The sequence below is a fragment of the Scyliorhinus torazame genome, chromosome 7 (assembly GCF_047496885.1).
Source record: "Scyliorhinus torazame isolate Kashiwa2021f chromosome 7, sScyTor2.1, whole genome shotgun sequence".
Taxonomy (NCBI): Eukaryota; Metazoa; Chordata; class Chondrichthyes; order Carcharhiniformes; family Scyliorhinidae; genus Scyliorhinus; species Scyliorhinus torazame.
In genome coordinates this window covers 164447442-164470235 of record NC_092713.1, presented here as the reverse complement: position 1 = coordinate 164470235, position 22794 = coordinate 164447442, and the positions used below count along the sequence as shown (strand labels likewise).

General features: G+C 49.4%; 1 gene segment (V, D, J or C); it reads left to right on the top strand.

Moving 5' to 3' along the window:
- The first annotated feature begins 267 nt into the window (after positions 1-267).
- Positions 268-1140, top strand: LOC140426670 (immunoglobulin kappa variable 3-15-like). The segment is given in 2 exon segments: positions 268-423; positions 608-1140. Coding segments are annotated over 2 exon segments (567 nt in total).
- The last annotated feature ends 21654 nt before the right edge of the window (positions 1141-22794 follow it).

Genomic DNA, 22794 nt, shown 5'->3' with positions numbered 1-22794 from the left:
CTCAAAAGTGTGACAATCTTCAGTAATAATGCCTGTTATAGAGATCAGTTCGAGAATTACAGAACGATGGAGAGTGGGAGAGAGAGAGACAGGCAGTGAGGGGGAGAGAGAGAGGGAGAGACAGCGAGAGAAGGGGAAAGAGAAAGAGAGAGAGCAGAGACTTTGGGACAGATACTGAGGAAGAGAAGGAGACGGAGGGAGGGGTGGAGTGAGAGAGAAGAGGAAGTGAAGGTGCTGACGTGGTGTCTCTGCCTCATACCATTTACATACTGAGGACCGGGCAGTGAGACTCTCACAGGCTGCAGCTTTATAAAGCAGAGCCCAGTGAAGGGAGAGTTTATCAGTAACCAGGCACAGGGACAGGAGCAGACACCATGATTTCAGCCATCCAGCTGATCTGGCCTCTGGCATTCTGCATCGCAGGTACAAATCTCTCTTTCCACCTGGAATATTTTCCTGCTCTCCATTTCAATCCAATTCTACTGACTTGTGATTGAAGGGAAAATGCTGAAAGCAGAGGAACAGTCAGTGTCTCCAACAATATCTCATTGTACAGGCTCTTTCTGTGACAGTTCTTACTTCACTCTGTTTCTCTATTACTCCTCAGGTATCAGTGGAGACATCACCATGACCCAGTCTCCCCCGGTGTTGTCATTGAGCCTGGGCCAGACCGCAACCATCACCTGTACGGCCAGTCAATCTGTTAGCTATTATGTTGCTTGGTACCAACAGCGAGAAGGCCAGAAACCGGCTCTGCTGATCTACAATGCAGCAACTCGATTCACAGGAATATCCGACCGATTCACCGGCAGTCAATCTGGAACACGATTCACCCTGACAATCAGCAATGTGCAGAATGAGGATGTCGCTGATTATTACTGTCAGCAACATAGCAGCTGGCCCTACACAGTGATACAGAGCCTTACAAAAACCTCAATACACACAGCACCACCTCCGCTCCTCACACTTCCCAGTTTTATACAATATATAATAAAAACAAGCAAGGAAACTGAACAAATGATTCTCAGTGTCCACTACACACTCCAGTCCCTGTGGTGTCCACAGCTCACTGAAGGCCTCAAGTTTCCATCTGACTCTCCATGTCCACGTATGAAGAGCAGCTGAAAGATTTATCATCCAAAATTAGAATTCTCAACTCTCCCAACAAAACAGAGAGACATTGAGAGAAACAGAGAGAGAGAGAGTGAGAGAGAAAGACATGAGTGAGTGAGAGACAGAGAGAGGGTGAGAGTGAGTGAGTGAGAGACAGAGAGAGGGTGAGAGTGAATGAGTGAGAGACAGAGAGAGGGTGAGAGTGAATGAGTGAGAGACAGAGAGAGGGTGAGAGTGAGTGAGTGAGACACAGTGAGATAGAGAGAGGGTGAGAGTGAGTGAGTGAGAGACAGAGAGAGGGTGAGAGTGAGTGAGTGAGAGACAGAGAGAGGGTGAGAGTGAGTGAGTGAGAGACAGAGAGAGGGTGAGAGTGAGTGAGTGAAGCAGAGAGCAGAGGTTTTTGTACAGCCCCTGTACTGGAAGCTGCCAGTGTGGCTCACGTTCGGTAAAGGAACCAAGCTCAGACTGAGTAAGTAAATCCCAATCCACCTTTATTAACCCTTTCAATACTGAAACTTTCTCAAACACAAATGCTGAATAGTTGAAGGTGTTGTGGGGAGCTGCAGTGAATGAAATGGTTCATTGAAGAACACTGTGTAGAACAGGGTGCCCAGCTGTATTTCTTTAGTTCCATTCCCCCCTTTAAGCAGCAAGATGTAAGTAAGCAGCTTTTACCCACCGTGTCGAGGAGATCTGGACGTTTGCAGACTGTGTTCACATTCCTGGACCATGGAGTGAAATCACTCACTAGACTCTAGTCTCCGTGTGACAGACACAGGCAGAGTTTGATGTGAGCTCTGGCTCTCTGTCACACTCTCTGATATAACTGATCACAGCAGCACAGTGAGACACCGAGGTCCCACTTCCCCCCAGCTTTAACTCTGCTCTCTCCACTCCCTGCTTATCTCTTAGCAAAGTTCTGATGACAAACAGGTCCAGCAGGGCTCACAATCCAGTGGCTTCAGTGTTCCAGGCTTTTGGGGAGACTCTCAGTTACTTTCTCTTTGGGTCGAGTTCAGTCCGATATTTATTCCTGATCCAATATTCATGAAAATCCCTGGAGATATTTTATTGTTTGATGTGATGTGTGATCTCTGACTGGACCAGCATTTATTGCCCATCCCTAATTGCCCTTGAACTGAGCGTCTTGCTTGGCCATTCCAGAGGAATTTTCAGAGTCAACACATTACTGCGGATCTGGAGTCACTTCTAGGTCGGACAAGGTCAGGATGGCAGATCCCCACTTCAGATCCACACATCCCATAAATGAACGTTTCTAAATGGCCCAAACTCCAATTTCCTGCTGGTCCCCACAACCCTTGATCCCCTCGTCAATCAAAAATCTGTCTAACTCAGGCTCAATGTCTCAGATTCAATGTCCCAGCATGCATTGCTCACTAGGAAAGAGAATTCTAACACTAACAACCCTCTGAGAGAAGAAATTCCTCCTCATCTCCGCCTTAAATGGGGATCCCTTATTTTTAAACTGTGTCCACTAATTCTAGATTCCCCACGAGGGGAAACATTCTCTCAGCATCCACCCTGTCAAGCTCCCTCGGAATCTTATATGTTTCAATAAGATCACCTCTCATTCTGCAATGAGTACAGACCCAACCAGCTCAACCTTTCCTCATCAGACATTCCATTCCTCAATGGAATCAGCCCAGTGAACCTTCTCTGAACTGCTTCCAATGTCGGAGTATCTGTCCTTCAGTAAGGACTTCCAAATATGTGCAGGTTAGGTGGATTGGCCATGCTAAATTGCCCTTAGGTTGGGTGGGGTTGCTGGGTTACGGGGATAGGGTGCAGCTGTGGGCTTAAGTAGAGTGCTCTTTCGAGGGCTGCACGGTGGTGCAGTGGTTAGAACTGCTGCCTCACGGCACCTAGGTCCCAGGTTTGATCCCGGCTCTGGGTCACTGTCCATGTGGAGGTTGCACATGTCCCGTGTGTTCCGCTCCACAACGCAAAAATGTGCAGGGTAGATGGATTGGCCAGCCAAAATTGCCTCTTAATTGGAAAAAATCAATTTGGTATTCTAAATTTATTTAAAAAAAGATAATGTAGAGTGCTCGTTCCACTCGATGGGCTGAATGGCCTCCTTCTGCACTGTAAATTCTATGATTCTATGAGACCAATACTGTAGCCAGTACTCATGGTGTAGTCTCACCAACGTGCTGTATCGATGGAGCAAGACTTCCCGACTTCTATACTCCATCCCCCTTGTAATAAAGGACAACATTCTATTTACCTTCCTAATCACTTGCTGTACCTGCAGGTTAACCTTCTGTGATTCATACACAAGGACACCCCGATCCCTCTGTACCACAGCTTTCTGCAGTCTCTCTCCATTTCAATAATATGCTGCTTTTCTATTCTCCCGAACAAAGTGGACAAGCTCACATTGCCCCACATTATACTCCATCTGTCAAATGTTCTCCCCACTCACTGAACCTATCAATATCCCTTTTCAGACTCTGTATCCTCCTCACAACTTGCTTTCCTACCTATCATTTCATCATCAGCAAATTTAGCTACAATATTGTCATTCCCTTCATCCAGCTCATTAATATAGATTGTAGAGTTGAAACCCCAAACAACAGCCATCTTCCTTTGTGCTGGGTATGACCCGACCAGCGGAGAGTTTTCCCCCTGATTCCCATTGACTCCAGTTTTGTTTGGGCTCCATGATATTAAACTCAGTCAAATGCTGCCGCGATGTCAAGGGCAGTTAGTCACTCTGGCCTCACCTCTGGAGTTCAGCTCTTTTGTCCATGTTTCATCCAAGGCTGTAATGCGGTCAGGACCGAAGTGACCCTGGCAGATCCTTAACTGAGTGTCAGTGAGCAGGTTATTGCTGAGTAAGTGCTACTTGATAGCAGTGTCGATAACAACACCCATCATTTTGCTGATGATCGATGGATAGTAATTGTCCGGATTGGATTTGTCCAACTTTTTGAGGACAGGACACAGCTGGGTAACTGGTCGATGTCAGTTTTGTAGCTAAACTGGAACAGCTTGGCTAGGGGTGTGTCCTGGACACAAGACCACCAGAAATAGGGGCCGGATTTCTCCAGTATTGCAATTCAATTTTCCCGCCAGCAGCACAGCACCGCCAGCGGGTTTCACAGCGGCTGGGGTGGTTGCTATGGCAAATCCCATTGACAATCGTCGGGAAGATATTATCCTGCCGCCAGCGAATGGCGCGCAGCCAAGAATCACAGAATCAGAATAGAATTTACAGTGCAGAAGGAGGCCATTCGGCCCATCGAGTCTGCACCGGCTCTTTGAAAGAGCACCCTACACAAGCCCACACCTTCACCCTATCCCCATAACCCAGGAACCTCACCCAACACTAAGGGCAATTTTGGACACTAAGGGAAATTTAGCATGGCCAATCCACCTAATCTGCACATCTTTGGACTGTGGGAGGAAACCGGAGGACCCGGAGGAAACCCACGCACACACGGGGAGAACGTGCAGACTCCGCACAGACAGTGACCCAAGCCGGAATCGAACTTGGGACCCTGGAGCTGTGAAGCAATTGTGCTAACCACTATGCTACCATGCGGCTGGTGAACCGGACGTTCCCGCGCAGGAGCAGGGATAGATTATTCTGACGCCCTGGACACAGAGGCTAATGTAATCTCACTCTTGACCTCAGCCCAGGGCTGCGCAGCAAGGTTTGAAGTGAAATCTTCTACACTGGCAGCCAATCAGTATCCTTTGTGAAGTGTGTTGCTCCAAGTCAGCTCCAATGTTCTGAGATAAAGTTCACCCGACCTGTGTGTGATCTGAGGTTTGTTAATGTTCAACCTATTCCCCCAGACAGACTGATCAATAGTTCGAGCTTCCCGACTGGTTAACAGTCTCTTAAAGGGACACTGCGCCTTTAAATACTCTATTAACCATTTCAGTGCTGAATTTCTAGTGAACTTCTTTACAAATGTTTAGGTAACATTCCAAAATGATCCAATCAGTTTAAAATCAGACTTTTACCTCCTGACACTGAACCAATTTGAAATCCAATTTGTCACTTTCCCTTGGATTCCATCAGCTTTTAATTTCCAGACCCATCTGTCATTGGAAACTTGTGAAAATCCTTGGAAAATCCATGTTGTCAACATCAGATTCCCTTCCCTCATCACCCCTCCTCTTTCCCTCCTCATCAAATTCAAAATCACTCCCTCGGCCTATCTCTTCCTCCCTTTTAAACAACGGTATAACATTATCATAGAATTTACAGTGCAGAAGGAGGCCATCCAGCCCATCGAGTCTGCACCGGCTCTTGGAAAGAGCACCCGAGCCAAGGTCAATACCGCCACCCTTTCCCCATAACCCAGCAACCCCACCCAACACTAAGGGCAATTTTGGACACTAAGGGCAATTTATCATGGCCAATCCACCTAACCCGCACATGTTTGGACTATGGGAGGAAACCGGAGCACCCGGAGGAAACGCACGCACACACGGGGAGGATGTGCAGACTCCGCACAGACAGTGACCCAAGCCAGAATCGAACCTGGGACCCTGGCGCTGTGAAGCAATTGTGCTATCCACAAGGCTACTGTGCTGCCCTCCAGTCTATTCCAGACTGTTATCAGTCCACTATTATCAGTCCTCCAATCCTCCGGCACCATGCCTGTAGTCAGAGAGGATTGGAAAATAATGGTCAGAGCCTCCGCTATTTCTTCCCTTGCTTCCCTTAGCAGCCTGGGATACATTTCACCTGGGCCTGGGGGTATCTCCACTTTCAAAGACGATAAACACGTTAATATCTCCTCTCTCATCACATCCAATATTTCACAATTCTCCTCCTCCTGAACTACAATGTCTGCTTTGTCCCTCTCATTTGTGAAAACTGATGTAAATTATTCATTAAGAACCATCTCCATGTCTTCTACCTCCACACACAAGTTACCATTTTGCTCTCTAATTGGTTCCACTCATTCATTAGTTATCCTGCAGCAACGCCCCACACTATTGATTTGTGTGAACATATTGGTTCTGAAATCTCTCTATCTCCAGCTTAAATATCCTCCCACTGCTCTGACACTGTTTTACCCTCAAGTCGCTGTTTCCTGTCCATTTTGTCAAATCCCAGTTTCGTAAAATTGACCTTTCCCCAATTTAAAACTTTTCCTCTTGGTCTATCTTTATCCTTTTCCATAACTACTCTAAATCTAACTGAATTATGATCACTATTACCCAAATACACTCCTACTGATACCCCTTCCACCTGCCCAAATTCAATCCCTAAATTTGTCCAAAACTGCTCCTTCTCTTGTTGGAATTGTTCCGTGCTGGTTAGAAAGGTTGCTCAGAATGGATTGTCAGAATTCTACATCATCAATACATTGACACATGTCTTGATTCCAGTTAATATTTGGGAAGTTGAAACCCTTTATAATGGCAGCAATTAAAATTCCTTCCTTTCTCTTTCAGGCCGTGAGAATTCACAACCCACGCTAACCCTGCTACCCCCCTCCCTGGAGGAGGTCAAGACCAAGGGCACTGCCACCCTGGTGTGCCTTGCCAATCACTTCTATCCTGATGAGGTGGTGGTGGAGTGGAAGAAGGACGGGGCAGTCATTGCGGACGGGGTTCAGACCAGCAACTACCTGCGAGCTTCGGACAACACCTACAGCGTCAGCAGCCTGCTGACCCTCTCTGGGTCTGCCTGGGAGTCCAACGCCCGCTTCTCCTGTGCCCTCACCCACGTGAGCCTCTCCTCTGCCCTCAGCAAGAGCATCAGGAGGTCAGAATGTGCGTAGAGTGTCAGAGACAGTCCACAGAGGAGACACAACTTTAAACAGAACAGGGGTGAGCTGGGAGGGCAAAGGTCATTGTCAGCACTGAATTACACCTCTCTTCCTTGTCGGGACTGGGTCTGAGACACTTCTGAGGGTCAGGGGTTAAGACATGTTTTTGGGACATTGTAGAGGGATATTTACTCTGCATGTAATCCCATGCAGCATCTGTTCTGGGAATGTTTGATGGGACAGTGCAGACTCGTGATGCCAAGTAAAACCTCTCTAAGATGCTGAAGACGTCAGCTGTACCAAAATAACGTGACCCCTGAAGTCTCTGCTTAAGGGAACCAGACCTCCTTCCTGCTCACCCTGCAGTTACAATTTAAGGTTTAGTCACTGTTTCAAAGGACAGAATTCTCATGTCATTGAGAAAATCTCCACAAGTGTTTTAATCAATCCATATTTTCCCTGTGAATTTCTCCAGCTTCCTCTGGCTGGGCTGTTTATTCAAGTCTTTTTTCTGACAATGTAAATCTGTAAAAGGTAATAAACATTAAGAAAATTCAGTATGTGTCTCGTGTGTGCTTTGGAAATGTCCCTCCTCCCCATCAGCTGATTGGCTGCATTTCATCAAGTGATTGTCATGATTGGCTGGTTTGCCTGTCAATCAATGACACATCAGCAGAAGATTGGATTCAAAGACAATTATCAATCATTTAAAAATAATCAGTTTTATCTGTTTTGTGAGGGTCACGAAGAATCCAGCACGAGTTGAAGGATAGAAAGAAATAACATTTATTTACAATAACATATAAATACAACAGCAGCAGTAGCAGCAGCAACTCCCTTCCTGCTCACTCCTCTCTAGCTGGTTCCAAACTGGCCAGCTTTATTTATGCAGGGAGTCTGCTAATGATTTCTCCGCCCCCCCTCATTGGGGAAGCTCATACTCCCAAAGGATTGTGGGATTGCCATTAGACCCCAGCCAGTGGTAAGCAGGCAGGTTATTACATGCCTCCCCCCCAAAGTCCAAGGAATCCACCGACGACCCTGGCGAGGAAGGGCGTCGGACTCGTTTTGCCGCAGGTCGGACACCATTTGCACGAGGCGCTGGATCGGGCGGCGTGTAACGAAACAGAGAAATGCGCTTCCATGATTGTAGCACCATCGATCACACACGAGGCGAGACGTAGAGAACTTCAATCGAGGCTTTATTGAGCAGACATGTTCAGACTTGTTCCCCAGCAGCTCAGTCACAGAATGCAGCTGCGGGGAGTAAACCGGGTTCTTATACCCCGCCTATCTGGGTGGAGCCAGTAGGCGGCAGATCCAATCGGGACCCAGTGTCTGTCCTCCAATAGCTCCTCGGCATTCATGGTGTACCGTATTACCCCTAATACATACCACCACAGTGATGAACGGCGTAACGGTTGTACATCCACAGCCCGTGGGCCCGAGGATTCCCCCTCTGAGGCGTCCTGAATCTCCATCTCGGAGTCAAAGTCCGCTGCCTCCGTCATCTCGGTGTCTCTATCTTCATGCGGTTCTACAACGACCTGTGCAGGCTTTGAGTGCGGCACCAGAGAAAGATTGTGAGGAATACTCTCCACTGTGTCTGGTCTCTATGGCTGTAGAAATGAGTTCCGGGGCGGGGAATCTTTGAAAGGGATGGTCTTCTGGACCGAACATGGTCTACATGCTTGCGCTGGGCTTGCACCTAGTAAGAGATAGGGCCCGCTTGGCATAAAAAAACGGCAGGGACCCTCTGGGCACCCCCAGCAAAATTTTGAACGAACACTGTGTCACCGGGCACAAACTGCCGAATCGGCCGATGCTGAGAAAAACCATGTCCCTGCCGTTCTTGAGTGCGGCATACTTTTGCGCCAATGTCCGGGAAAACCATGCCAAGGCTGGTGCGAAATCTCCGGCCCATTAGGAGGTCCGCGGGAGCTACACCAGTCACCGCATGTGGAGTGGTCCGAGATGAAAACAAAAAACGAGCCAGTCTCGTGTCCATCAACGCAGAAGACTGCTTCTTTAGGCCTCGTTTGAATGTCTGCACTGCGCGCTCCGCCAACCCATTGGAAGCCGGGTGGTATGGAGCGGTGCGGATATGGCGTACGCCGTTCATCTTCATGAACCTCGCAAACCCCTCACTTGTGAACGGAGTGCCGTTGTCGATGACCAGCACCTCGGGGCGGCCATGCGTACTGAAAGACAAACGCATCTTCTCGATTGTTGCGCAGGACGTTGTGCCTACCATCTTATTTAGACTGGGCATCAATTAATAGAAGGAACATGGATCCTTGAAAAAGGCCAGCAAAATCTGCATGCAAGCGTGCCCAAGGCCGCCCTTGCGATTCCCAGTGATGTAGGGGCACGGCCGGCGGAAGCTTCTGATGCTCCTGGCAAATGGAGCAGTTTTGGGCCACCTTCTCAATGTCGGTGTCGAGGTCTGGCCACTACACATAACTCCGGGCCAACATTTTCATTTTGGTCACACCCGGATGCCCATTGTGCAAGTCCCTTAGTATCAGCTCCTGTCCTTTTTCCGGGACAATCACACGCGTCCCCCACAAGAGGATACCGTCTTCCACGCTAAATTCTGACAGCTTGGAGGAAAATGCCCGCAACTCGCCTGGGAGCTGTCTATGCTGCTATGTACAGGAGTATGTGCCGAACCTTTGACAGGACTGGCTTCGTTTGGGTCCACTCACGGATCTGTGATGCGGTGACAGGCAAGGAGTCCATAAAATTTAGGGTTGCAACCACCTCACCTGTTGTGGGGGTCGACATGGGGCCGATCGATAAAGGCAATCGGCTCAGTGCATCGTCATTCGCTATCTGGGTTCCTGGTTTGTGCTCCAGAGAATACTCGTAGGCAGCGAGCAACAAAGCCCAGCGCTGGATCCGTGCGGAAGCAATGGGTGGTATTGGCTTATCCTCTCGGAAAAGTCCCAGCAGAGGCTTATGATCAGTCACGATAGTGAAGTGGCGGCCATACACATACTGGTGGAAGCGTTTCACTGCAAAGCCCACTGCCAGGCCATCCTTCTCGATCTGCGCGCACTTCTTTTCCACTGCAGTCAATGTGCGGGAGGCGAAAGCTATCGGCAGCTCGGCCCCGTTCTCCATCTTGTGGGACAGGACGGCCCCAATACCATACGGGCATGCATCACACGTGATTAGCAAGGGCTTTCCAGGATCATCGTGGGTTAGTAACCCAGACGACGACAATTGTTGTTTTACCCGCCTGAAAGCGGTTTTATTGCGGCTGACCCCAAACCCAGGAGTGATTCTTCTTCAGCAGAAGGTGCAACGAGGCCAGCGTAGTTGCCAGATTGGGGAGGAACTTCCCATAATAGTTTACGAGGCCGAGAAAAGAACGAAGATGCGAAATGTCAGTTGGGGTGGGGCCTGTTGAATTGCACGCACCTTCTCTGCGACGGGGTGCAAACCTTTACCGTCCACCCGATAACCCAGGTAGACTACTCCAGTCACCTGAAAGTCGCACTTTGTGCGACGTAAATGGACTCCAGCCTCTGAAAAGTGTCTAAGGACAGCCTCCAAATTTTCCAATGTTCTTGCTCCGGAACGTCCCTGTAATCAAAGCGTCGTCTAAGTAGACAGCGACACACGGTAAACGTCTCAAGATGCCCACCATGATGCTTTGAAAAATAGCGCAGTCAGAGGATACCCCAAAGGGCAACCGTGTATATTCATACAGACCCCGGTGTGTATTAATCGTTACATATGGCCGGGAGGCAGGGTCCAGCTCTAACTGTAGGTAGGTGTAACTCATATCTAATTTCGTGAACGAGAGTCCGCCTGCAAGCTTTGCGTAGAGATCCTCTAAGCGAGGCATTGGATATTGGTCGAGCCGGGAAGCCGCATTCACTGTAAGATTATAGTCACCGCACAAGTGAATTGTGGCATCTAGCTTCATTACAGATACAATTGGTGCTGTCCACCAGACAGACAGGCCTGATAATACCCAAGATCTCCAAACAAGTGAGCTCCCCTTCTATCTTCTTGAGCAAGGCGTAAGGCACCGGGCGCACCCGGAAATAGTGCGGCGTGGCTCCTGGTTCGACTTGGATACGGGCTATGGACCCTTGTATTTTCCCCAAAACAGGCTGGAATAGATCTGGGTATCGTCCTAGCACCTCAGTCAACCCTCCAGAACCGGTTTGGAGGATGTGCTGACCCTGCAGCTGCAAATGGCGCAACCAGTCCCGACCCAACAGGCTGGGCCCATGGCCGCGCACTACGATAAGTGAGAAACGCTTCTCCTGGCGTCCATAAACAACAGGGGTCATCGTAGTTCCTGCAATGTCCAATGGTTACCCCGTATAGGTGGCCAACCTGGCCTGTGTGTTGGTTAATGTAAGGGTCTGTGTACCCTGCTTGATGCGGTCGAATGTCCTATGGGCGATCACGGAGACCGCTGCGCCAGTGTCCAACTCCATCTCAAGCGGGTGACCATTGACCCGTACTATCACCTTAATCGGGGCCACACTGGGAGCTGCCACACAATGCAGCTGCAGGCAGTCGTCCTCCATCTCCACGTCCTCGGGAGTAGTCACCGCAGGTTCATCCAAATTAAAGGTACGGCCCCTGGTTGCCTTTGGAGCCTCGAGGACCGGCTTCCGCAATGGGGTCGGCGCCCACAAGTTCGACACGGACGCCGACACGGAGACGGCTCCCTTCGGGGAGGAACGTCCGACGGCCACTGGCGTCGATCCAGACGACGCCTCACGCAAGGTACCGCAGGGGTGTGGGGAGACACTTTTGGATGGAAGGGGTTGCACCCAAGGCGCGCACCTCCATTCCCTGTAGCTCCTGCACTCCTCATTCTGCGCTCTCTCGGGACAATACTATTTGAATGGCCTGTTGAAAAGTCAATTTTGGCTCAGCTAACAACGTTCTCTGGGTGTCCACATTGTTAATACCGCAAACCAAACAGTCGCGTAACATTTCTGACAAGGTCTCACCATCGTCACAGTACTCCACAATCCTGCGTAGCCTGGGTAGAAACTCTGCAAGGGTTTCTCCTGGGGTCCTCTCAGCGGTATTAAACCAGTAACGCTGGACTATCGTGGACAGGGTTGGGTTAAAATGTTGCCACACTAAGGTCACAAGTTCATCAAACGCCTTGGTGTCCGGCGCAGCTCGGTATGTAAGGCTCCTAATCACCCCAAACGTATGCGGGCCGCAGGCAGTGAGTAAAATGACCACCTGGCCCTCGTTTTCGGTGATGTTGTTTGCCCGGAAATAGTAATGCATCCGTTGTGCTTACTGGTTCCAACTTTCCTGTGCAGCATCAAAAACATGCAAACGTCCATACAGAGGCATGGTGTAATAGAAAACAACTTCCAACCTGTATCCAACAAAAATCCAAGGAGGTGGCTTCAGCAGGTAGACAGCTATCCACTTTAATCCTCGTCGCCAGTTTTGTGAGGTTCCACAAAGAATCCAGCACGAGTTGAAGGATAGAAAGAAATAAAAGAGAAAATGCTGGAAAATCTCAGCAAGTCTGGCAGCATCTGTAGGGAGAGAAAAGAGTTAACGTTTCGAGTCCGACGTTAGCTCTTTTCTCTCCCTCCAGATGCTGCCAGACTTGCTGAGATTTTCCAGCATTTTCTCTTTTTCGTTTCAGATTTCAGCATCCGCAGAAATTTGCTTTTAACCAGTAGAAAGAAATAACATTTATTTACAATAACATATATATATACAACAGCAGCAGCAACTCCCTTCCTGCTCACTCCTCTCTAGCTGGTTCCAAACTGGCCAGCTTTATTTATGCAGCGAATCTGCGAATGATTTCTTCGCCCCTCCTCATTGGGGAAGCTGATACTCCCAAAGGAATGTGGGATTGCCATTAGTCCCCAGCCAGTGGTAAGCAGGCAGGTTATAACAATCTGGAATCTCTGAGTTTACAAGATTCAAATCAGAGAAGAGACTGAAAGTTGCTGGGATTAAATCATCACAATCACAATTCTCCAACCCATATTCACAACCTCCCCCTTCTCCCACATTCTCCCCGTGTCTGCGTGGGTTTTCTTTGGGTGCTCCGGTTTCCCCCACAGTCCAAAGATGTGCAGGTTAGGTGGATTGGTCATGCTAAATTGCCCTCAGTGTCCAAAAAGGTTAGGTGGGGTTACTGGGTTACGAAGATAGGGTAGAGGCATGGGCTTGGGTGGGATGTTCTTTCCAAGGGCCGGTGCAGACTCGATGGGCTGAATGGCCTCCTTCTGCACTGTAAATTCTATGAATTCTATGAACTCTATGAATTCTATATGACCTTACCACCTCTCGTGGTCTCACTACTCCCAGTGTTTCAATCACAGATAAGACCATCTCTGATCACTTCCATGTATCACTCCCCACCCACATCCCCCTTCCACATCCCAACCCCACCCCCTTCTGTATCCATCCCTGGAAAAACCTGTTCCCCAATTCACTTCCAATGGCACTGATGTGTTGGGTACTCTGCTACACAGACGAACCAACACGGTTGCGAATGGTACAACTCAGTATTATTACTAACATATATTTACAGTGGTAAACTGGTTACTGAGGTTCGATCATAACCCTTGAATCTCTGGACCTATTCCGAACACTATCTTGGAGTGGCACTCAGCACATGGTGGATGTCTGAGTGGCTTGCTGTGAGCTCTGTGCCCTGAGCTGTCTCCTGCTAGAATCCACAGGAAGTGTTGTGTTCCCTGTTTTGTAGTGTGTATGCTCTTGCCTGTGATTGGCTGTGGTGTTGTGTGTGTGTTGATTGGTCCGTTGATCTGTCCATCAGTATGTATGTCTGTTTGCACCATGATGTTTACCTGAATATCATGACATCCCCCCTTTTTTACAAGAACATGTGCCCATGTGGTTATAAATAGAGATGTGAACTGAGTGCAGCTGAATGTGTGTGTGTGCAATATCTACAGCATGTACATGGGGCTAAACTATATACAAGGGGCGATGTCGGGTGCGACATAGCAACGAGGTTGTACCATAAACAAAGGACGGGGAAATGTTGAACGACAAAATGAACTCCTGTAACGACAAGGAAGAACAGAAACATATTAACACAGTGGTATTATGAGTTCAATGTGCAAACAGGCTCATACGTCCAGTCTAGCAGGTGGGCGACGAATTCGGGTTGACCGTTAGGGTGGCACACCATTCATCACCCGGATTGACAGTGTTCACTTGCAACGGCTGGTGGGTCCTGGCTGGAGACATCCGGTTCCCATCAATGACCGCAACACGGAAGGAGTCCCGGTCGTCTGTGTCACTGGTCTGGATATCGTCTGGGCACGACTCGTAGTAAGGAGGCTGAATGGCCCGCACGTCCCTGCGAGGTTGTCGGAATTGGGGAACATTGGCAAGTTGAGCTGCTCGACAGCAGGCAGCGTAGTGGCCCATCTTGCCACAGCAGAGGCATTGTCGGTTTCTTGCCAGACATTGTCGCTTTAAATGTGCGACTCCGCAGTTGCCGCATGTCGTGACGTCATGGCGTTCGTTGTGCCACCACGCATGCGCAGTTCGGTCTTGCATCGAGCGTGCCTGCGCATCACGTCCCTCTGTGTCGACGTCTTTTTTGGCGCGCACAAATGCGGGAGGCCTCGGAAAGCGGGCAAAATGGCCACCCTCGTTCGGGCCGCGGGCCGGGAGGAACTCGATCGCCTGGACCCGTTCGGCCTCGTAGGACACCTGCCTCACCGATCCAGCCACGTAGGACCCCTGCTGCGCCGATTCGGCCGCTTGAAATTGGGAGTAGCGGCTAGTCGCGTTTTCATGCAGGACACAGGCTTCGATTGCGGAGGCTAGGGTGAGGCCTTTTATTTTTAGGAGCTGCTGGCGTAGGGTGCCCGAGGTGGCCCCAAAAACAATCTGGTCCCGAATCATTGTGTCGGAGGTGGTGTCGTAACCGCAGGACTGCGCGAGGATACGGAGGTGCGTAAGGAAGGATTGAAAGGGCTCATCCTTACCCTGCAGGCGCTGCTGGAAGAGATATCTCTCGAAACTCTCGTTGACCTCGACGTTGAAGTGTTGGTCGAGTTTGAGAAGGACCGTCTTGTACTTGGTCTTGTCCTCACCTTCCGCGAACACCAGGGAGTTGTAGACATGGATGGTGTGTTGACCTGCCGTGGAGAGAAGGATGGCGATCTTTCTGGTGTCCGAAGCGCTCTCCTTTTCGTTGGCTTCCAGGAAGAGCTGGAAGTGCTGTTTGAACAGCTTCCAATTAACGCTGAGGTTTCCAGCGACTTGTAGCGGCTGCGGTGTGCTGACGGTGTCCATGGCGCAGGATGGCAGATTCCTGAGGATTCATAGGTAGGTCCCACAGATACCGGGTTCCAATCCTGGTACTATGATGTGTTGGGTGCTCTGCTACACAGACGAACCAACACGGTTGCGAATGGTACAACTCAGTTTTATTACTAACATATATTTACAGTGGTAAACTGGTTACTGAGGTTCGATCATAACCCTTGAATCAGTGGACCTATTCCTAATACTGTCTTGGAGTGGCACTCAGCACATGGTGGATGTCTGAGTGGCTTGCTATGAGCTCTGTGCCCTGAGCTGTCTCCTGGCGGAATCCACGGGAAGTGTCGTGTTCCCTGTTTTGTAGTGTGTATGCTCTTGCCTGTGATTGGCTGTGGTGTTGTGTGTGTGTTGATTGGTCCGTTGATCTGTCCATCAGTATGTATGTCTGTTTGCACCATGATGTTTACCTGAATATCATGACAGGCACTTTCAAAATCCCAACTATCTGTCTCTGGCCCTCCGGTCACCACAACATTTCTGCAGCGACTGATTTACTCAGGGCGCGATGTAACTGGAAATGAACAGGGTCATGTTTTGGGCGTGTTTAGTGGGGTGTTTCCCGGAGCCTGCAGCGCTGAAAATGACCCCGTTATTAACCGGCATTCTGGGATATTTGGGTCTCGGTGAGGAAGGAGCCTCCCAGGTCGCACTTACATTCACTTCCTTCGAGCTGAGCTCGTCTTTGCAGGGAGAGATCAGGGCGTGATTTTTAAATGTTGCCCCATTTCTCGAGTCCCACTATGGACTCAGGATTCCTCAAATTACCGATTAGGGGGTTCTCGAGCCACCCCCATCACACCCGGTAAAGGCAGGGAACACGCGGGGCCTGATCTCAGACTTGGACAACCTGCTACCCAGGCAGTATGGCAGTGCCAGCCTGACACCCTGGCAGTGCTCATGCCATACTGGTAGTGCTCCATGGACATCTTGGCAGGGCCAGTGTGGCATTTCCAGGGTGACCAGGTGGCATTTCCAGAGTCACCAGGTGGCACGACCAGCATGCCAGGCTAGCACTGCTAAGCTGTCTCCAACACCCTCCACCATCCCAGAGACATTCACCTCGGCGCGGCACCTTCGTGAAGAAGCTCCTGGGACACTATCTGGTGCGTACCACTCACATGGTCCAGTACAGCAGGTGGAGGTAGGAACGCCCGAGGGAGCGGACGGTCGGAGGGTGGGCCGGCCCCAGGGACTAGCTGCCATCCAGAAGGTTGTTGGGGTTCTGGAACGGACAGTCCCATCGATTGTGGTGATGCAGTCGCAGATTCAGCGACTACATGAGGGGTTGTTGGTGAGTATCCAGCACCTGCAGGAGAAGGTGGAGGAATCCAACCGCGTGCAGGAGCAGGAGGTGGTGCCTGCCATGGTGATACCCAGGTCCGCAGTGGAGGCCTTGGGGGCGAGGGTTTCGGCCCTCGATCAGCATGTCCAAGGCTTGGGGCACACTCTGCGGCTGTTGGTTTAGGCCCAGGACAAGGCTGCCCCCTCACAGGCAGCAATGTGCCAGACACTGCTGGACAGTGCAGTCACAGCGGGCAGAACAGGGCGGCACCACACTACCTGAGACAGTCGAGCAGCAGCCGGGTCCATCCAAGCCCATTTGCCCCAGAAATGGCCAGCAAAGGTGAAGTGGGAAATGGTTCAAAAGGGCACTTGGCACAGAAGATGGCTGCCTGACGCACTAGATGGAGACACAGAGAATAAAGCAGACATAACTGATGCCTGGAGTCCAGCGCGGTGCCAGTAGGACAGATAGGAACAGATCCAGGACAAAGGAAGCCAGACAGGAAGATTAAGAAATACATAAATGCGGGACACCACTTGAATAAAGCTGACTTCAGCCAAGGTGTACACAATGATATGCTAATACGAATATCTTGGGCCATTTCCTAAAACAAAGGGACAATCGATACTACCTTCCTGCTGCTGCCTGTAACTTGTTAAACCTCTTTGACTGTGGCCATGTGTAAATGGCAAAATGCTTACAAATAGCGATGTACAATCTATAAAATGTTTAAAGATCACAGGATGATAATTGTCTTGTATCTGGGCTCATTGTGATAGCGATGTACAATCTATAAAATGTTTAAAGATTACAAGGTGATAATTGTTTTGAATCTGGGCTCATTGTGAACCCAAAGTATAAAATGAATGACTGCCATTCAAACTGGGAGAAAGGCTGGCTACTGTACCGCGGGGTACGTCCGCTTTCTCCCGAAGCTTCGTGTAACAATAAAACTGCATTTATCTGATCACAGCAAGTCTGACTCTTGAAGTGGTTGATTTTTCCCACAACATATTGGCGTAGTCTGGCAGGGTCTTACTTCTGGTGAGTTCCGATCGAAGGCCTCGATCGGAAAGCCGGGGTAAAGATCGTTTCGAATCTGCAGGAGTCAAGCAGATCAAAAGGTGCAGTTTAAAATAAGGTACCTATAGTGATAAGCATAGTGATATAAGTCTTGACTGTATAGTGACATGATAATAGATCAGATTTGGTACTAACTGCTGATAGTATTAAGGATTTGTGGCTTGTGCTGATCAGCAAACGGACAAGGTAGTGCTGCCCCAAACGCCCAGCCTTAGACTGGCTGTCAAGAGGAGGAATCTCCCACGCGAAGGTCAGGATTTGAAGTGGGTATTGAGGCACCAAAGGCACTAAGGATTGTGAAGCACAAGTGGCAGAAATCGGCTAACCCCGAACTCTGTAGTGGCGAACAAACGCAGAGTTCTTGTATGAAAGTAGAGCATAAGTTGGGCACTGGGCTGTCCAATGTCTTATTAGCGCTGCGGAAAAGGAGCTGATCAACTCTGACCTAGAGCCGAACTCCGGTGGAGAAGCACGTTGCCGAGGTGGTAATAGTAGACACCGTGAGTATAAGTCAAACCCTGAGAGACGGTAGCGATAGCGCGGCGCTGGAATACTAATAGTGGCTGGGGGGTAGTGAAGTCCCCTCAGTAGAGAGCACACTTTACTCATAGTAACCGGGGGTATTGAAGTCTGCGAGATGGCAGACAATGATATAAAAAGGGGATCTGCAGGTTCTCTTATGGAGACATATATGACAGACAGACAAGTGTTGATAAAAAAGATGAAGAAGGACGGCTGGGACACTTCCCAGACCTTAGAACAACAGAGGGGTTGGATAGACAAAGAGAAGAGAAACAAGAGTAAAAAGATAGGGATAATGTTAGTACATCAGTTAGCAGGACTAATTGAACAAATAGGCACCTCTACTGAAAAGTGGAAGGAAGACAAAGAGAAGATCAGGGAATTAGAATCTAGAGTAAGGGAACTGGAGAAACACAACCACGTGTTGAGAGAACAAGGGAGCGGGGAAACTGATCCTCTACCCCCTTACGAGCCCACACAGCAGGGGCCAACCGCCCCTCCGGCAGGGTGGGGTGCGTTAGAATACAATTTAGCGCCAGTAACCCGAGGGGGAACAGAGGCGCAGCCAAAAGCGAATTATAAACCCTTTACCCCAGGTGAGCGATAGCAGATAATGGCTTCCCTGGGCAAATTACAACCTAGAAGCGCAAACACCAAATTCTGGGAAGAATTAGACACAATCTGGGTAGGACACCAGTTACACCTAAGAGACGTACACCAGCTGGTCAGGGCAGCCTGTCCAGCAGATAAGTGGAGGCAGGTAGCTGGCGTACTCGCCACTCCTGCAGCCCAGGATTATAACGGGGGACGGTGGACACATGCCATCGCTTTAACAGCAGAGATAGATGCACAGCAGGACCCCTTCGCCCAATTTAAAACGGAAATCCAGAGAGTGTTAGGGAACGCTCCCACTAACTGGAGCAAGATCACTACCACAAGACAGCAGAAAGGGGAAGGAGCTTCTGAATACGGGGAACGATTGTTCCACGTGTACCAAGAGTGCTCAGGGCAAGGGAACCCATGCCGTGGGGATCGGGCGTTCATCCCAGCTTTTAAAGATGGACTCTCTAGTGCCCACCAGACTATCCTAAAAATGGGAGTGATTATGTCCCAGGATTACGACGAGTTGGTAGATTGGGCGAGCGGTGTACAGGTAGAGGAGACGTCCCAGGTCAGAGCAAGACCAGAAAGAGTAGCAACCCCCAGTAACGGGAACTGGGCCAAGCCGAAACTGACCTGCCACAATTGTGGCCGGCAAGGGCACTATGCGAGGGATTGCGGGGCCCCACAGAAAGGAGACAGACCAGGAGACAGTGGGAAGCATTGCAGCCACTGTAATAAGTATGGACACTCAGAGGCAGTGTGTTGGGAGAAGCATGGGAGACCCCCGACCCAATCCAGGAACACCACAGAACCGGAGGAATCACGGAACCTCCGAGGTCAGCAGGGCTGACTGTCTGCAGCCCCCCCCCTCACAAGGGTAAAAAGGAGGGAAGAATTTATGTGTCTGCACTAGTAGGGGGCAGACAATGTGAGATGCTAGTGGACACAGGAGCGTCCATATCTGTTACCAACCTACCCTTACCCCATACAAACAAAATGATTCACCTGACCGGGATAGGAGGGAACAAAACACCCGCCTACCTGAGCGAAACCACGCTAGTAGAAATAAATAATCTGTATAAACCCATGAGATTCTATGTATGCCAAAATAACGAGGGTACAATAATGGGAAATGATTTAATGAAGGAATTTAAACCTTTACTAGATTGTGGAAAGGGAGAATTGATTTGGCCAAGACAGGACGGTCGGAAAACTAAAATAGGAAATCTTACAAATCACTTGGAAATCATTAAGGTGGCCACAGTCAACTCCAGAAATTGGGAATTAGAGATAGGGGGGTTCGGAGCCATCTGTTCTTCCATCCCCAGAGTGTGGGCGGAGACAAAATTAGATACTGGACTGACTAAAACGGACCCGATAAGGGTACCAGGACCAGAGCATAAGCCCCACCGACAGTATCCAATTAAGCCAGAGGCAGAAAAGTCCATAGTAGAAATAGTCAAAGGGTTAGTGGAGAGGGGAATCCTAAGGGAGACCACAAGCACCACTAACTCCCCAACCTGGCCAGTAATCAAGCCTGATGGGAGCTATAGGCTCACGATAGACTATACCGGACTTAATAAAGTCACGCCCAAATTGCACCCCATTGTAGCAAACCCCTCGACAATCCTGAACGGACTGTCGCAGGAACATAAAATATTCACAGTACTGGACATAGTCAATGGATTCTGGTCCCTACCATTGGATCCAGAATGCCAGGACAAATTCGCCTTTACAGTAGGGGACAGACAATACACGTGGACTCGCCTACCACAGAGATTCCACAACAGCCCTGCTATCTTCCATCGGGTAATGAGTGACATCCTGAGTAGGGTAGAACTACAGAGGGCAGCATGGCCCTACAATATGTAGACGATATCCTAATAGCTCAGGGTCCAAGTCGGGACACCAGGAAGCACTGTACCTAATCCTACACGAGTTAGAAACTGCAGGGTTAAAGGTAAGCCCCAAGAAGGCACAAATCAGGAAGGCACAGGTCCTATATCGAGGACACCTTATATCCCAAGGACTTAAAGAAATACCAGCAGATCGGAAGCAAGCAATTCAACAAATGCCGCGACCCATCACCATAAGAGGGGTCAGGAAGGTGTTAGGGTTATTCAACGAGAGCCAAAGTTTTATCCCGGGGTTCGCAAAATTGGCCAAACCAATGTAGGGGCTAGTCAAAGGGGGAAAACCAGCGTTGGAGCCCGTAAAATGGGGACCGGAGCAGGAAGAGGCTTACAGTAAACTAAAAACAGAACTAATGTCAGCCCCTGGACTAGGGTTACCAGATTCAAATAAAGACTTTCATATCCATTGTAGCAATGAGGGAGGATTCTATTCCGCAGTAGTGACACAGGACCATGGCGACAAGAGGAGACCCATAGGGTACTATTCGACTGCAGAGGGACCGACAGTCACCGGGTTGCCAAGATGCATAGCCGCTTTAGATTGTGCCGCCTGGGCCGTAAGAATTAGCGAACCAGTAGTGATGGCAGGGAACATAATCCTCCACACCAAGCACACCTTGGTGGAAATGTTAAATACGGGGAAATTGAGGTCAGTCTCGAACATAAGGAGGGCCAAGTGGGAAGCTGTCCTCCTACCCCCAAGCAAGTCCGTAGTAATAGAAAGAGATAGAGGGGAGAATCCAGCAGAAGGGATTTTAGATACAGGAGAGCCACACACCTGTGGAGATGTAGACAGAGATGAAGGTGAAGGTAGAATAAAAGACACATCATTAACAACAGCTGAGGAGACCCTCTTTGTAGATGGGTCACGAAAATATGTGGAAGGATCACCCCGGACAGGGTGGGCAGTAGTGAATGATAAGTTAGAAACCATAAGGTCAGGAAGGATTGACGGAGGTCAATCCGCGCAAGTCGCTGAACGAGTGGCTCTCACACAGGCACTAGAGTTATCCGAGGGAAAAACCGTGAACATATACACGGATAGCCGATATGCATTTGGAATTATACATGATTACATGACAACATGGGGAAGGAGAGGGTTCATAACCACTGGCGGAACCCCTATCAAACATCAGCAAAGTATTAAGGCGCTATTAAAAGCCAGTGAGAAACCCTGAGAAGCCGCAGTAATCAAAATTAAAGCGCACCAGAAGGAGCCAGGAAGAGGCAACCTGGATTGGTTGAATTTCATAGTAAACCAAGGAGCTGATGCAGCAGCACAACTGGCTCTAGAACGAAAAACAATTAGCGAGCTACCAATAGCAGCTACAGAACCAGTAGAAGAAGATATAGATATGTAGGAATTACAGGAGAACACCCCAAGTGAGGAGAGAGAGAGATGGGAAGCACAGGGTGCAGCCAAAGGGGCTGATAATGTTTGGAGACGAGAGGATAAGGTGATAGCACCGGAATGCATACAGTACACCCTATTGGAATTACACCATGGGCTCTCGCATGTGGGTAGTGAGGCCATGATAACCAGCTTAGGAAGAGAATGGTGGTGGAAAGGGATGGGAAGGGACGTAGCCCGACACTGCCACCAATCCGTGATATGTGCACAACACAACCCTGGTAAACCCATCAAAATTAAAATGGGACACCAACCCAGACCCAAGGGGCCCTGGGAACACCTGCAAATGGATTTCACAGAGCCACTACCACAATCCCATGGAAAAACTTATTGTCTGGTCATCATAGACCAATCCACCCGGTGGGTAGAAGCATTCCCTACCAGAAATTGTACTGCTACCACAGTAGCCAGAATATTGGCAGAGGAAGTAATCCCTAGATGGGGAGTGCCCCTACAAATTGGTTTGGACCAGGGGACACACGTCACTGGGAAAGTGATGAAAACAGTAGGAAGCTGATGGGGATAAAACAAAAATTCCTTATCCCCTATCATCCACAGAGTTCTGGGATGGTGGAACGTATGAATAGAACACTTAAGAATACATTAGGTAAAGTCATGCAAACATCGGGAAAAATGTGGACAGAGGTGTTGCCCACTATACTAATGAGGCTAAGAGCTACTACAAACCGGACAACCGGATTAACCCCTTATGAGCTATTGACAGGACGGGCGATGCAATTACCAGAAAGCATCATAACAGGTGGGACCGATGTGGGT